Genomic DNA, 15,461 nt, shown 5'->3' with positions numbered 1-15,461 from the left:
CTGGACAGAAATAGAAACGGCCTTTTAACTGCATTATTTCATATTTGTTAACAGTTCAGAGGGAAAACATGTGATTTCATAAGTCGCTGTACCCTGAACATTCAACACATCTTCCTGTGCGATATTTCACAATAAAAGCCCAAAGCCTCATGTTGAGTTTGCAGTAAATTTATTTATTTATTTATTTATTTATTTGGTTCATTTCGGGCATGTCAATTAGTCATCATCATCACACATCATCTCAATCCAATTAATACAATACACATGACCGAAAGGGAAAGCGGGAGAAGCAAAAGCTTATCTAGTCCCGCCCCCAATACTCACATATTCATTTTTTCTGCATGTTACATTTTTGACATAACATTCTTCCAGTATTTTCAAAATTTAAAATTTAAAAAACAATGTGAGTGAATCAAAACCATCAATGTGGCTTCTTATTCAAATATGACCAGTTTCCCATTAAAACACATGAGACTGACTGGGAAAAATGCTTGAGCTTAGTTTAGCCTCTGCACTTTAGGGAATATCGATGGCTTTGCTCACTTTTTTAGTGTCTGTAAAAGTCATTTTACTGTTTAAGTCCCCTTTGCAATTACACCAAGTACCACTAGGGGTCTGAGTACCCTGGTTGAGAAACACTGATCTATATTACAAAGGAATAATACTGTATGAACTGTATATCATATATATATATATATATATAAATATACTGTATATGTATGGGTCAATGACGTGATGCAACCCAATGTCAAGAGGTGTAACCGCTATTTTTTTCCATCAAAATTTGTAATAAATCTAGATTCAAATGTGAAATAAATGTTAATTTATACTTTTGCAATGCAACACTGTTTTTTTTTGTTTGTTTTTTTACATAATTTCTCACATTATTTAGAAAAAAAAGCAGTGTCCTGCTCAGTGTTGCAAAATACATTAAACTTCAAGTATAGAAATACATTAAAAAAGTCTATTTAAAGTCTATGTAATGTTTTCAGAATAAAGTATAGTTTTTATAACTACACTTAAATCCACTGTAGGTGGATCAAATATTTAATATTAATCATTCTTTTTTGTGGTTATAACATTTGACATTTTCAGGGGCATGCAGTCGTACTTTTGTTTAAAAAATGTTGAAATGTAATTTCAAATGACATGAATCCAACATGAACGCAAAATGTACTTTATAACAAATCTGATGCATGCTTTTTAATGTATTTATTTCCATTTATTTGAAGAACATAAATGTGTCACTGACCCGTGTGGTTGTGGTTGTGTGTTTTCAGGCGGCTCTGGAGGCCATCGATGAGCTGGACCTGTTTGGAGCTCATGGAGGACCCAAGTCCGTCATCCACGTTCTGCCTGATGAGGTGGAGCACTGTCAGGTACCAGAGGCTTTCTTTCTTTCTTTCTTTCTTTCTTTCTTTCTTTCTTTCTTTCTACCCTCCTCCTCCTTTTCCCTCTCTCTCTTATTGTTTATTAGTAAGGATTCCCATTATCTGTGCTCTAAAGCAATGGTTGTCAAAGTGGGGTCCGGGGACCCCAAGGGGTCCTTGAGAGGGTTCAAGGGGATCCTCAACTTTTTCTTGAAATTTTACCACTTTTTTCTAGAAGTTTTTTCTTTTTTAATATTATTTTTTAACTTTACTTTTTTTTTTTGAATTGTTACCACTTTTTCTAGATTTTTTTTTTTTTTTACTTTTTGAGAAATTTTACACGTTTCTTCTAGAATTTTTTTTAAAAAATTTGGGAGAAATTTGACCTTTTTTGAGAAATTTCACCACTTTTTTTCTAGAATTGTTATTTACAGAAATTTTACCACTTTTTTCTAGTTCTTTAAATGTTTTCAACTTTTTTGGAAAAAATTGTAACATTTTTTTCCAGAAATGTCTCTACAATATTTGCAAAAATTCACACCATTGGCCCTAATTTGAATGTACATTGACTAAAAAAGTAATGTTCTTCAGTCTTACAACAAATATTTGTGTATTTCTCATTTTTGCTTCAAAATGTTGTCCAATGGGGGTCCATGGTCTAACTTGTGTCAATTTAGGGGTCCTTGGTGTAAAAAAGTTTGAGAACCACTGATCTAAAGCCCGCTAGTTTTACTGGGGTCCACATTTGAAAACATACAGTACATACAATACAATAAAATACACATTTACAACAACAACTAAATGGGATACAGGTAATATAGCTACAGTAAAATATGCAATAAAACAATAAACAAAGGTGAAGACAAGACAAAACCTACTAAACCAAACTAAAATGCCAAGGAAAAGAGATGAGTTTTTAAAAGAGACTTAAAGTGCTCGAGTGTTTGTGCAGTCCTAATATGCAGAGGTAGGCTGTTCCACAATGAATAAGACAATAAGACAAGTCAACAAAAACTTACACTACATCTTTACAACACATCATCCTAAATCAAAAAACATACATAAAGACAACAACAACAACATAAACCTACTCAGTCACCACGCTAAAGTGAGGTATTGTTGCTCTGAGTTTAGTTTTGGTCAGCGGTAAAGAATCCCATGCTGTCATAGATCTGTTCTCAGTTGTGAGCTTCAGTAATGAGTGTGTGTGTGTGTGTGTGTGTGTGTGTGTGTCTGTGTGTGTGTGTGTGTGTGTGTGTGTGTGTGTGTGTGTGTCTTCAGTCCATCCTGTGCTCCATGTTGCCGAGAGCCTCGACCTCCAAGGAGATCGACGCCGGCCTTCTCTCCGTCATCTCCTTCCCCGCGTTCGCCGTGGAGGACGCCGACCTGGTGGCCATCACCAAGTCAGAGATCATCAACAAGCTGCAGGTGGAGACTTGGTTTTAAAGGGATAGTTCAACATTTAGTCAGATTGGCCCATTGCCATAACCCCTATAGTCATAGCAGTAGGTTCATTACCTTTAATTGTCGGTGCAAGCTATTTTTAGAACGGCGGAGCAGAGCCGTGAGCTGCTCAGAGCTACGCTACGGAGGCTCATTATGGGATTTCAAAATTTCAAAATTCATGCAAAACCGCTGATACCCGTTGCCTTCAGGGACAGTTTTTCATCAACAGTCTCTGTATTTCCCTCTAAAACAACTCTGTGTGGTAACGTTGTGTTATTATCTCATAGCGTGGTGAATGTGCAGCTCACAACTTGTCCACCAGAGCGTTGTGGAGTTGTTGGATTGTGGGATTGTGTATTTAGATAGATAGATAGATAGATAGATAGATAGATAGATAGATAGATAGATAGATAGATAGATAGATAGATAGATAGATAGATAGATACTTTATTTATCCCGAAGGAAATTGAGTTTCTCAGCTGCACAATAAACATCATCATTCAACAGCAAGACATAAAATTTGATGAGGGGAAACCAAGAAATCCCATAATGAGCCTCCGTAGCGTAGCTCTGAGCAGCTCACGGCTCTGCTCCGCCGTTCTAAAAACAGCTTGCACTGACAATTAAAGGTAACAAACCTACTGCTATGACTATAGGGATTATGGTGATGGGACAATTTTCCAAAATGTTGAACTATCCCTGTAAATGATTCTGAACTGAAATAAAACAGTTTTTATTTTCCTCCTGTACCTACGTGTAAGTCAGTCGTTGTGATTTCAGGGTCGCTACGGCTGCTGCCGCTTCATCAGGGATGGATACCACTGTCCTAAAGAGGTCAGATGTTGAACACACACACTGTTGTTGTGATTGAATGATGAAACTTTGAACTGGAGGTTGAAGGTGACGGCTGTCGTCCCGTTAGGACCCGTCGCGGCTGCACTACGACCCGGCCGAGCTCAAACTGTTTGAGAACATCGAGTGTGAGTGGCCGGTGTTCTGGACCTACCTCATCCTGGACGGGATCTTCACCCAGGACCACGTACAGGTAACGAGACTAAACGTTGTGCACTCACTGACCCCAGACCAGAGCTCAAGGCTTTTCTTACTCCAAGCACCACATTGCAGGTTATTTTTATATTGTTTATTACATTGCTCATCTGGATTATTGTTCACCTATCTGGTCAAGTGCAGCTAGTAAAGAACTTTGTAAGCTGCAGTTGGTGCAAAATAGAGCTGCACGTCTTGTCCTTCGGTGCTCAATGAGGAAAAGCATAGACAAAGATGCATGCTGACCTAGCCTGGCTGAAAGTGGAAGACAGATTAAGACGAAGTCTTCTAACTTTATTTAGAAATATTTGTGTTTTAAAACAGCCGACTTGCCTTTACTCAAGAATAACATTTGTTCAAAACAGACATGGTCATGAAACAAGACAGGTGAGATTTTGTTATGATTCCTAGACCAAGAACTAATGCTATGAAAAAAACAGTCATGTTCAGAGCCACTTCTGAGTGGAATAAGTTTCCCTTAATTATAACTCAAGCAACAAGTAAAGAATGTTTTTAAATGTTTTTTGTGCGTGCAGGTGCAGGAGTACCGCGAGGCGCTGGAGGGAGTTCTGATCCGAGGGAAGAACGGCATCAAACTGGTGCCTGAACTTTACTCTGTACCACAGGACAAGGTAACACACACACACACACACACACACACACACACACACTCCCTCTGTTCCAGTTGTGCTCTGGTCTGTGAATCTGTTCTTTGATACTTTAAATCAGGGGTTTTCGAGATGAGTTACATGTCACTTGCACATAGGGCTAAATGATTCATGTTTTTGCAGTAGCCTAATTTGCAATTATACTGTGATATGATAAAACACGATCTTGTAACACACAGGCTGCGATTATGCTCGACTGAAGTGTCAGGGAGAGCAGAGCTCAGCCGGCCTCAGGCTCGGCTGAATGTAGCGCTACGTATGTGGAACTATTCTGGTTAGAAAAAGAAGCGTCAGGTATAACTTCATATGAAGCAGCTCAAAGCGACCCGGTGCCTCTCACAGTGGCCAAGCTCAGATAAATACATTGGATCAGCTGTAGCACCGCGTGTCCTCCGGAGCTCCTAAAAAAACAAATAAAAAGCTGCACGTCGTGGCGGAGCTGAAAACAGCGGAGTTCTCCTCTACTACAGCTGAACAGCTGACATGTGGTCGAGACGTACAGAGACCTGTCACAGTGTCACGGTGCATTTCATTAAAGCAGAAGTAAGCGATCCGGTGGTTTTGGCTAATGCTGCGTTCCAGGCAGGCTTTTGAAACCGTAAATTACAGCTTCAAGTCACAACTTACGACTTTGTAGCGTTCCAGGCAACCCACTCGTGTTTTTCCGACCTGTTTTACCTGTGAAAGTCACTATAACGGCCACTCGTAACTTCTGACCCGTGAACTCGTACCAGATCCAACTGGTACCACTTCACAGGTCGGAAAAACGCGAGTTACGAGTTTCCTTGAACGCATCATAACAGTCCTTGTCCCTACGTCACCACATTCAGGCGCATCCCTTGGCTGCACACACAGAGAGGACTGCCCCTTTATGCCGTTCTCTCTCCTCATTGGATAAAGGTTGTAGGATACAAGGAAAGTTTTCTCCTGGGCTCAGAGCAGAGCAGAGTGACTGACAGACCCGTGTTTCAGACCAAACACTCTATAGAAGTGATTGCTGTCGGAAGATACAACTATTTAAGACTTAGATTAACACAAACATTCACCTGACTTCTGCTTTAATATAAACTTCAACCTCAGACTGTCTGCTTCCCAGATGGGAAGTCAGAGTGGTGTTGTACTCTACTTCCTGTACAGGCCTGAGTCAGGAAACATGAACCAGATCAGAGAAGAAGAGGAACCTGTTGTTGTTGTGTTGCTGCAGGTAGAGGAGGAGTACCAGAGCCCCCACTCCGTGGACCGAGTGGCCCTGGGGCAGCTGCCTCACATGTGGGGGCAGTCGCTCTACATCCTGGGCTCTCTGCTGGCCGAGGTAACACACACACACACACATCTACACAACTACACTTCACACACACACAACTACTCCTCACACACTTTAGCAGGGAGTCTGTGGGTTTTATATTGTGTATATTTCTCCAAAGTGTTGTGAATGTAAACAGTCAAATCAGTCGTCTTCACACTGACCATCCTTTCCACTGTGCGTGCAGTAACCATGGAGATAGAGCCGTATCGCCCGTAATTAGCTTAGCTCAAACACTGGAAGTGTATGGGTAGTGTTAGCCTGCCTCCTACCTAAAGTCGCTAATTAGCTTAGCTCAAACACCGGAAGTGTATAGGTAGTGTTAGCCTGCCTCCTACCTAAAGTCGCTAATTAGCTTAGCTCAAACACTGGAAGTGTATGGGTAGTGTTAGCCTGCCTCCTACCTAAAGTCGCTAATTAGCTTAGCTCAAACACTGGAAGTGTATGGGTAGTGTTAGCCTGCCTCCTACCTAAAGTCGCTAATTAGCTTAGCTCAAACGCTGGAAGTGTATGGGTAGTGTTAGCCTGCCTCCACCTAAAGTCGCTAATTAGCTTAGCTCAAACACTGGAAGTGTAGGCTATGGGTAGTGTTAGCCTGCCTCCACCTAAAGTCGCTAATTAGCTTAGCTCAAACACTGGAAGTGTATGGGTAGTGTTAGCCTGCCTCCACCTAAAGTCGCTAATTAGCTTAGCTCAAACACTGGAAGTGTATGGGTAGTGTTAGCCTGCCTCCACCTAAAGTCGCTAATTAGCTTAGCTCAAACACTGGAAGTGTATGGGTAGTGTTAGCCTGCCTCCACCTAAAGTCGCTAATTAGCTTAGCTCAAACACTGGAAGTGTATGGGTAGTGTTAGCCTGCCTCCACCTAAAGTCGCTAATTAGCTTAGCTCAAACACTGGAAGTGTATGGGTAGTGTTAGCCTGCCTCCACCTAAAGTCATCAGAGAAACTCTTCAGCAACTCTAAAGGGAAACCGGCGGGCCGATCTTCGTCTCAGAGCTGACAAAACTCTCCGGTAAGGCATCTTGAGCGGTCAAATGCCGCTAACGGGACGAGATTGGTCAAAACGGAGGGTTCAAGCAAAGACGCTTTATTTTGGTTCAAGCTAGCTACATCGAGGGTAGGTTAGCTTCCTATTTCAAAGTAAAAGCACAAATTCTATTGTCATGGTTTTCTGTATGTAAAGGGCAACGGGTGTTTTATTTTGTGAAAGTAACCAGAAGTGCGTTGGTCACAACGGCTAGCTTGAGTAGCGCCGAAGCTGATTTCATTTAAGCTCTAAACTCTGTAAATATTTCACTTTATCCACATTTCAAACATGTTTAGGTGAGAAAGTAGCCGTTTAGATCAGCAGTGTGTCGTTAATTTGTCTAAATACCAGCTGTTTACTATTTTGTTGGACGAATTCAGCGCTACTCAAGCTAGCCGTTGTGACCAACGCACTTCCGATCACTGACCCTCCGTCTCCGTCTCCTCCTCCTCTCCTCCTCCTCCTCCTCCTCCTCTCCTCTTCCTCCTCTCCTCCTCTCTTCCTCCTCCTCTCTTCCTCCTCTCCTCTTCCTCCTCTCCTCCTCCTCCTCCTCTCCTCCTCCTCTCCTCCTCTCCTCCTCCTCCTCCTCTCCTCCTCCTCTGCTTCAGGGCTTCCTGGCACCAGGAGAGATCGACCCTCTCAACAGGAGGTTTTCCACCAACTTCAAGCCGGATGTGGTGGTGCAAGGTCGGTAGTTTGCTGTGATTAGATGGGAAATGTTCAGAGCTACTGTATATCTGTATTTATTTTATGTTGAGTTTTATTTTGGTGAACTTCCTCTGGGCATTACGTCACTTCCTGCTTCACTGGGCACGAGGGAGAGGATCAGTACCAGAGGTTTCTGATCAGGAAGCACACAGTGTTTTGTCCGTGCCATGCCGGGTTTAAAGGGATTTCAACATTCTGGCAAATTCGCCCATTGCCGTAGTAGCCCCTATAGTCACAGCAGCAGGTTCATCAACACCTTTAATTATCAGTGCATGTTGTTTTGAGATGGGCGGGGCAGAGACGTGAGCTGCTCAGTGAACACAATGGAGGTGAACGGTACAGGTCCCCTGTCCCTCATCAAACTCATCAAATACACAATCCAACAACTCCACAACGCTCTGGTGGACAAGTTGTGAGCTGCACATTCACCACGCTATGAGATAATAACACAACGTTACCACACAGAGTTGTTTTAGAGGGAAATGCAGCCGGAACTACTTTCCAGACACGGCTGCTGCTGGGCGGAGGGATTTCAGAAGAGAAAGTAGTTCAGAGTATTTGCTTCATGTGTCGTAATGTTACATAATGTTTCATGGTTATTTCATTATGGTGAGAGGAGGATCTGACTAAATGTTGAACTGTCCCTTTAAGCAAAGGTTGTATTGGTTTATATTGGATTTTTATTGGATGAAGTGGACAGGTGCGTTGGAGACAGAGTCCATGTAAGACACACTTTGACCTACAAAACAACTTAAATACCACAATGTTCAGTCATCAGACCGTCGTCAAACAGACATTTCATTTAACACAGTTACTTTTGTTTTCTTCCTTACTTTCAACAATAGAAATGAGCAACAATAAATGTCGGTTCTCTGTGGAAACTTAGTTTGGTTGAACTTTATTCTCTGTGAACTGGTTTTACTCTGTGATGTCTGATTGGTCGACTTCCGTTCAAACTGAGTTTATTTGACAGGAAGTTTTTCTGACCATTGTTCTGATGTTCACTTTGTTTTATGTTCAGATTTCCTGACAGAACGAAGGATATGATGTGTTTAATTTCCCTGTGTGTGTGTGTGTGTGTGTGTGTGTGTGTGTGTGTGTGTGTGTGTGTGTGTGTGTGTGTGTGTCAGTGTGTGTCCTGGCGGAGTCGGAGGAGATCCAGGAGTTGCTAAGCGACCATGGGATCGTGGTCCAGACCATGGCGGAGGTTCAGCCCATCCGGGTGCTGCCGGCTCGCATCCTGAGCCACGTCTACGCCAGACTGGGTGAAAACACACTCACCAATAAACAACAATATAAACAACAACAATGTGATTTAAACAACAAACAAGAATCACTTCTTTTCCCTTCAAGTATAAAAATACAAAAGAAAAGAAACGTAGCTCGACTGAAAAGGTGTCGGCTTGTTTTTCCTCCCGTTCTTACATTCACAGTCTGAACAGAAACATGTTATATTATATATTATATATTATATATAATATATTCTACACACAGTCGGCAGTTTACCAGCACACTGGTGTTCATAGTTCAGTTTTATATTTATTAATAATATTACCTTTAAATAAGTTTTTGAATCTATTCTAGTATTAGGGCCACATTGACAAATAAAATAATCACAAACTTAGAGAATAAAGTCGTAAATTTACGACTTTATTCTCGTAAATGCACGACTTTATTCACGTAAATTTATGACTTTATTCTCATAATGTTATGATTTTTTTCTCGTAGGAAATTTACGACTTTATTCTCGTAAATGTACAACTTTATTCTCTAAGTCTTTTTTTTTCTCATTGTGGCCCTAACACTTCGTCGTAATTAAGTGTGTTACATATTTCATTTCTATTTCTAAATGATTCCATAGATTGACTCCTTTAGTTGATGAACATCTTTGTTTTACATGTGTCTGTGCCTTTATGCCGATCCCTCTTAGTTCATATTTCTATAGTTTGACGTAGTTTGTCTGGGTCACAGGAAACAGTAAGAAGCTGAGTCTGAGTGGACGACCGTACCGACACATCGGAGTCCTGGGAACCTCCAAGTTCTACGAGATCAGAAACCGCTTCTACGTCTTCACCCCCCAGGTAGAAAAACTCAGTGAGACGCTCTGATGTTCAGAGGAGGAGGAAGAGGAGGAGGAAGAGGACTTAACCCTTTCCTCTCTGCTCTCTCCTCCTCCTCCTCCTTTAGTTCCTGGACCAGCACCACTTCTACTTGGCGCTGGACGACCAGATGATCGTGGAGATGCTGCGGACTGAACTCTCCTACCTGTCGTCCTGCTGGAGGATGACGGGACGGCCCACGCTCACCTTCCCCATCACCCACAGCATGCTGGGTAATCACCGTGTCACATTCATCTTTTAAACATTATCTGCTAAGAACTTTAATTTATTCATTACACGTGCTTTTCATGCTTTGATGCAAGAATTTTTGGTAAGGCTTTATACTAAGGTCCTTGTAATAAGCCTTAGTTAATAGGTAATAAGGCCCTTATGAGTCCTAATAAGATCACACTTAGCGCTCCACTGGGGCGTCGGCGCCCCCACGGGGCAGCGTCGGTGCTTTTCAGAGTATCTCGGAAACCACACAACGGAACTTATTTGGGAAAATTGTTATCAAAAGCTTACTCTTTGGGCGATCTATCGTGGGCTCGGAGCAATTATAACCTTTCGAGAAGATTTTCAATCCAGCCGTGAAGTATGGCGTTTTTTGCGGCAACTTCGTACAGTAAATCCAATGTGATAACTCTGTAATAATGTGATTATTTGTTACGTTTTATGATAAAGACGTGTATTACCGGGCCTCCATTTTGAGGCCTGACGTAATCAATGACGACTTCCGACCGGTCTCTCGACCAATCAGATGCTCCGATTTCTTCTTCTTTTGTTTTGATGACGGTAACATCCAATCAGGAGCAGCCAAAGATCAACGTGAAGTAAGATAGTTGCCCGTAGGAATAATAATCCCCCATGGCCAAAATAAAGAAAAATAAACATTCACACACAACCTTTATTGCACATGGAAACGTAGCCTACACAAGCTTAGCTTCATGCACTGTATGGAATGTGCTTAGTACACATTCTGAGTGAAAAACAAGTGGAGAAAAAATTTTAAAATATAAATATTTTTTGTTGTATGTATGTTAGAAAGTTAGATTTTTTTCTACTAATAGCTAAGGCCTGAGAGAATCATATTTGAGAATGAAAAAGCTTATTCATTGTTGGTCTCTGTGTTTTTTTACTTAAATTCTGTGATATTCAATTTCCGTTTTGTGTTTTCTTTAGTTTTTATACTCATATAATTATTAATCCATTCATGTGAGATCATTTCAGCATACATATTTTGATAGCTCAGGTTGTCCTGAAAAAAGAAATGTTTATTACTTGACTGTACATGGAAGGGTTGAGATTATACATGCATTAATAGACAGAAAGACTAGGCAGGCAAAAAGTAGCAAAAAATGACTTGTTCTAAGAGTTAATATTAAAAAAGCAAACAAAAATAAGATTAATAAAGGCGTGACAAAGACATAATTGGGTTAGTTGAGTCAATATGTGTTTATAATGCTATTATGATATTCATGAGGCTTTTAATAATGTTCATAAGCACCTACAAACTGTTAACAAGTTTCTTATAAGTTCTTATAAATCTCTTATAGTCTGATATTAACTATATTATAATGGCATTATTATTACACACACATAATAATGAGCATCTTATAAGGACGTATAAGGGCCTTATTACCTATTAACTAACACTTATTACAAGGACCTTAATATAAAGTGTAATATAAAGAATTTTTCTCCACCAAGTCGTTGCAGTTGACCGATATTTCTCGGCTTTTTCTTCACAATCAGTCGTTTTTTCTTGACGTTGTCCCATAATTAACTGTCTGTTAATTAAATAGTTACCAAATGTTTTTTATTTGTGTTTTTTTTTTAAACATCCAGTTGAAGATGGAGACGCCATTGATCCGTGTATCCTAGCAACGCTCAGGAAACTGCAGGATGGATATTTTGCCGGAGCGAGGTCTGTGGCCAGTTACTGTTAATAATAGAATAATAGACCGCCGTTGTTGAAGTGCATTGTGGGTATTTATTATTGTGGCGGCCGGGCGGTCCGTGTGCCATGGATGTATTACTGTATATTATGGTCTGTGCAGGGTGCAGATGTCAGACCTGTCCAGTTTCCAGACGACGTCGTTTCACACTCGCCTCAGCTTCCTGGACGAAGAGAACGAGGACAGTTTACTGGAGGACGAAGAGGATGAAGACGACTACGGAGGAGAGTACAACGTCTGTGGGCCCGCAGGTCTGTGTCTGTGTGCGAAATTTTACCAGTTTCTTCTCAATTTTTCTGTTCTTTTTTAAAAATATTTTTTAAAGAAATTTTACCCCTTTTTGTATTATTGTTTGCCCCTCCCCCTTTTTTGAGAAATTTTACCACATTTTTCTATAATTTTTCGAAAAATGTTACCAATTTTTCTAGAATTCTTGAATAATTTTACCAGTTTCTTCTCAATTTAAAAATTCTTTTTTACCACTTTTCTTTTATTATTTTTTGACTTCTTTTTTTTTTTTTTAATTTTACCACGTTTTTTAACAGTTTCTTCTCAGTTTTTCTGTTCTACTTTTGACTATTTAAAAAAAAATGTTTTACCCCTTTTTTATTATTGTTTGCCCCCCCCCTTTTTTTGAGAAATGTTACCACTTTTTCTAGAATTCTTGAGTAATTTTACCAGTTTCTTTTCAATTTAAAAAAGAAACTTTTTACTATTTACTATATACTATTTTTACTTTTACCACTTTTTTTTATTATTGTTTGACTTTTTTTTTTTTTTTTTTTAATTTTACTACTTTTCCTAGAATTTCTTTGATATATTTTACCAGTTTCTTCTAAAAGATTTTAAACTTTTTCAAGAAATGTTTAAACTTTTTTGGAGAAATTGTACCACTTTTTTTTTAGAAATTTCTCTTTCAAAAATGTACGCCTAATTTAAACGTACATTGATTGTTTGTGTATTTCTGGTGTGTTGTCCAATGGGGGTCCGTGGTCTAATTTCTGTCAATTTTGGGTCCTTGATATAATTTGAGAACCAGTGGTCTATGTGATACAAGTATGAACAGTTTACCACCTAGAAAGCAGTTTACCCACTAACTACAACACATTAGACTACACCACTGTAGATAAAGTATAAGTGTGTGTGTGTTGTACCGACCTGCAGACGAGTGTGGAGACTTCCTGGACCAGTACCTGACCCAGCTGCTCCACAGCACCAACACCAAGCGCCACCTCCCTCCCGTCCAGCGGGGGCAGCACCACCACGTCTTCAGTGCTGAACACACCACCAGGGACATCCTGTCCCTCATGGCCCAGGTGCAGGGCCTCAACATGCCCAGTGAGTCCTAACAGTCATGACCAATGTTCCCTCTAATTTTCAACACTCCTGAGCAGAAATTCAACTCCCCTGATGAGCTGCTTGAGCGACTGTGAGCGGTTGGTTGTAAACACAGAAGTGCAACGTTACTTTTTAAACGTCACAATGAGATAAAAGAGTTTAACTTTAAAGGGATAGTTCAACATTTTGGCAAATTGGCCCATTGCCATAATCCCTATAGTCATAGCAGTAGGTTCGTTACCTTTATTTGTCGGTGCAAGCTGTTTTTAGAACGGAGAAGCGGAGCGGCGAGCTGCTCAGAGCTACGCTACGGAGGCTCATTATGGGATTTCTTGGTTTCCCTCATCAAACTCATCAAATACACAATCCCAAAATTCCAAAACGCTTTCATGGACAAGTTGTGACCTGCACAAAAACTGTCCCTGAACGCAACACGCATCAGCGGTTTTGCATGAATTTCCCTCTACAACAACTCTGTGTGGTAACGTTGTGTTATTATCTCATAGCGTGGTGAATGTGCAGCTCACAACTTGTCCACCAGAGCGTTGTGGAGTTGTTGGATTGTGTATTTGATGAGTTTGATGAGGAAAACCAAGAAATTCCCTTAGCCTCCATAGCATAGCCCTGAGCAGCTCACCGCTCTGCTCCTCTGTTCTAAAAATAGCTTACACCGACAATTAAAGGTAACGAACCTACTGCTATGACTATAGGGATTATGGCAATGGGGCCAATTTGACAAAATGTTGAACTATCCCTTTAACACAAATGTCTAATATTTCATGACCCAAGAGATAAAACACACAACCTTTATTTAGACCCATTTGATTCCTGTCAGTGTGATGTCATGTTGTTGTTTTTAAATTGTCTTATTGTGATGTTTTAATGTTTTAATCTCAGAGTCGTCCATGTACCTGCCTGTGGTTCCTGTCATGAACAAACACCGCAGATCTCTGAACCTCCTGGAGGTTCCTCAGCCTCACCAGGGTCCCCACGGGAAGCAGCAGCAGCAGCAGCAGCAGCAGCAGCAGCAGCAGCAGAAGGTGCAGCACATTAGATTACATTTTCTAGATTTTATTTATTTGCACAGTTAAAAATTACACAAGTAAAAGTAACAATTTAACAATTTAAAGTGCAGGAAGAGGTGAAAACTCAAGGAGCGTATCAGGTGCCTTCACCTATAGTTAACAATAAAATATAATATCATAGCTACTAAAGAAAACAAAATATACAAATGAGCAATCAGAAATATATAGATGATAGAAATAAATGAAAATTTACAAGGAAATTACACAAAAAGAATGAATGAATGAATGAATTTATTTATTTCGGTATATCAAGCTTATATAACCGAAAGGGTGTAGGTTGAAGCCAAAGCTTATATACCCCGACCCCTTTTACCTTGAAAAATTAAAATAAAATAAAAAAAATAATATATATATATAGGCATTAATGCAATAGGATCAGATCACAGACATTTGAAATTAATCAGTACACTTAAATTTCTGATCACAACAAAATAAAGAATTGTACACAGCGCATAACCCAAAATAGTACAAAATCATTGAACTTAATTTTCCATACTGTAACGAGAAATGATGTTGTTCTTATGAAGTTTTTTAAAGCTGACTAGAGTACAGCATAATTTAATATTTTCAGGACAGTTATTCCAGATGTTCACCCCTCTAACAGAAAGACAGGGATTGAATAATGATTGAAATGTATGAATAACAATAAAGAGTACAATTTAAAAATTTAGAAACAAAGAAACAAAAAACGACTAAAGAACGAACCAAATAAAACAAACAGGAAATAATTTCAAGGAGATTAACACAAGAAGATAAAATATGTGTCATGTTACTTATGCCAGAGCAGTTCCATTTACAAAACAGAAATTAAATGGTGTTTCAGACGTCCTTTATAACCTTGTACAGATGAGCATTTTTTTGCTAAGTGGGAATAAGTATCCCATAGTTTGACTCCACTGTACAGTTTTATGTTATATATTATTGTATATTGACTCCTGGTTGTAACATTGTGGAGGATGCAGATCTAACACTCGACAGGTTGCATGAGTATGGACCTGAGAGTTGTAGTGAAATAGTCTTTGAGGTGAGCAGGAATCTTTCCTCCTTTAAGACTTATAAGTAAAAAGACATGTCTGATAAATATTTATGTACTGTCTCTTTAACAGCAAGTGCCAACTTCTTCATTACATCACGACTCTGGAGACGTGGGTGTAGTCCACAGGTTTAATAACGTATGAAGATGTGAAACTGTAACAAATACAAATGCTAAATCAATACAAGCTGCAGTTAGCTAGCATAGCAACAACTAAGTTAGCATCATAAACACATACAAACATCATGAAGTTTCAAATAATGGCACAGAAAAATGTAGGTTATACATACAGACAATCCACAGAAGATGAAAGACGAGCAGACATCTGATTCTGGTGGTGAGGTCTGACAACATGAAACCCCAATACGGGACACATG

The 15,461-nt window shown here is 39.8% G+C and overlaps 1 protein-coding gene across 2 annotated transcripts in view; it reads left to right on the top strand.

Moving 5' to 3' along the window:
* LOC146989419 (phosphorylase b kinase regulatory subunit alpha, liver isoform) overlaps positions 1-15,461 on the top strand; it is a 44,391-nt gene that overhangs the window by 9,650 nt on the left and 19,280 nt on the right. For both annotated transcript variants that reach the window (XM_085805113.1, XM_085805104.1), the window contains exons 7-20: positions 1,281-1,379; positions 2,652-2,798; positions 3,597-3,650; positions 3,739-3,861; positions 4,400-4,495; positions 5,736-5,843; positions 7,472-7,550; positions 8,702-8,836; positions 9,543-9,652; positions 9,759-9,903; positions 11,519-11,597; positions 11,731-11,879; positions 12,793-12,966; positions 13,864-14,006. In XM_085805113.1, the coding sequence (XP_085661239.1) occupies positions 1,281-1,379; positions 2,652-2,798; positions 3,597-3,650; positions 3,739-3,861; positions 4,400-4,495; positions 5,736-5,843; positions 7,472-7,550; positions 8,702-8,836; positions 9,543-9,652; positions 9,759-9,903; positions 11,519-11,597; positions 11,731-11,879; positions 12,793-12,966; positions 13,864-14,006 (1,641 nt within the window). The remainder of the gene's footprint in view (positions 1-1,280; positions 1,380-2,651; positions 2,799-3,596; positions 3,651-3,738; positions 3,862-4,399; positions 4,496-5,735; positions 5,844-7,471; positions 7,551-8,701; positions 8,837-9,542; positions 9,653-9,758; positions 9,904-11,518; positions 11,598-11,730; positions 11,880-12,792; positions 12,967-13,863; positions 14,007-15,461) is intronic.

This window comes from Trachurus japonicus, chromosome 3 (genome assembly GCF_045865225.1).
Source record: "Trachurus japonicus isolate A0001 chromosome 3, Traja_1.0".
In the NCBI taxonomy this organism is placed as follows: Eukaryota; Metazoa; Chordata; class Actinopteri; order Carangiformes; family Carangidae; genus Trachurus; species Trachurus japonicus.
Note: the sequence above shows the minus strand (reverse complement) of the source record. Positions and strands in the feature narration are given on the sequence as shown.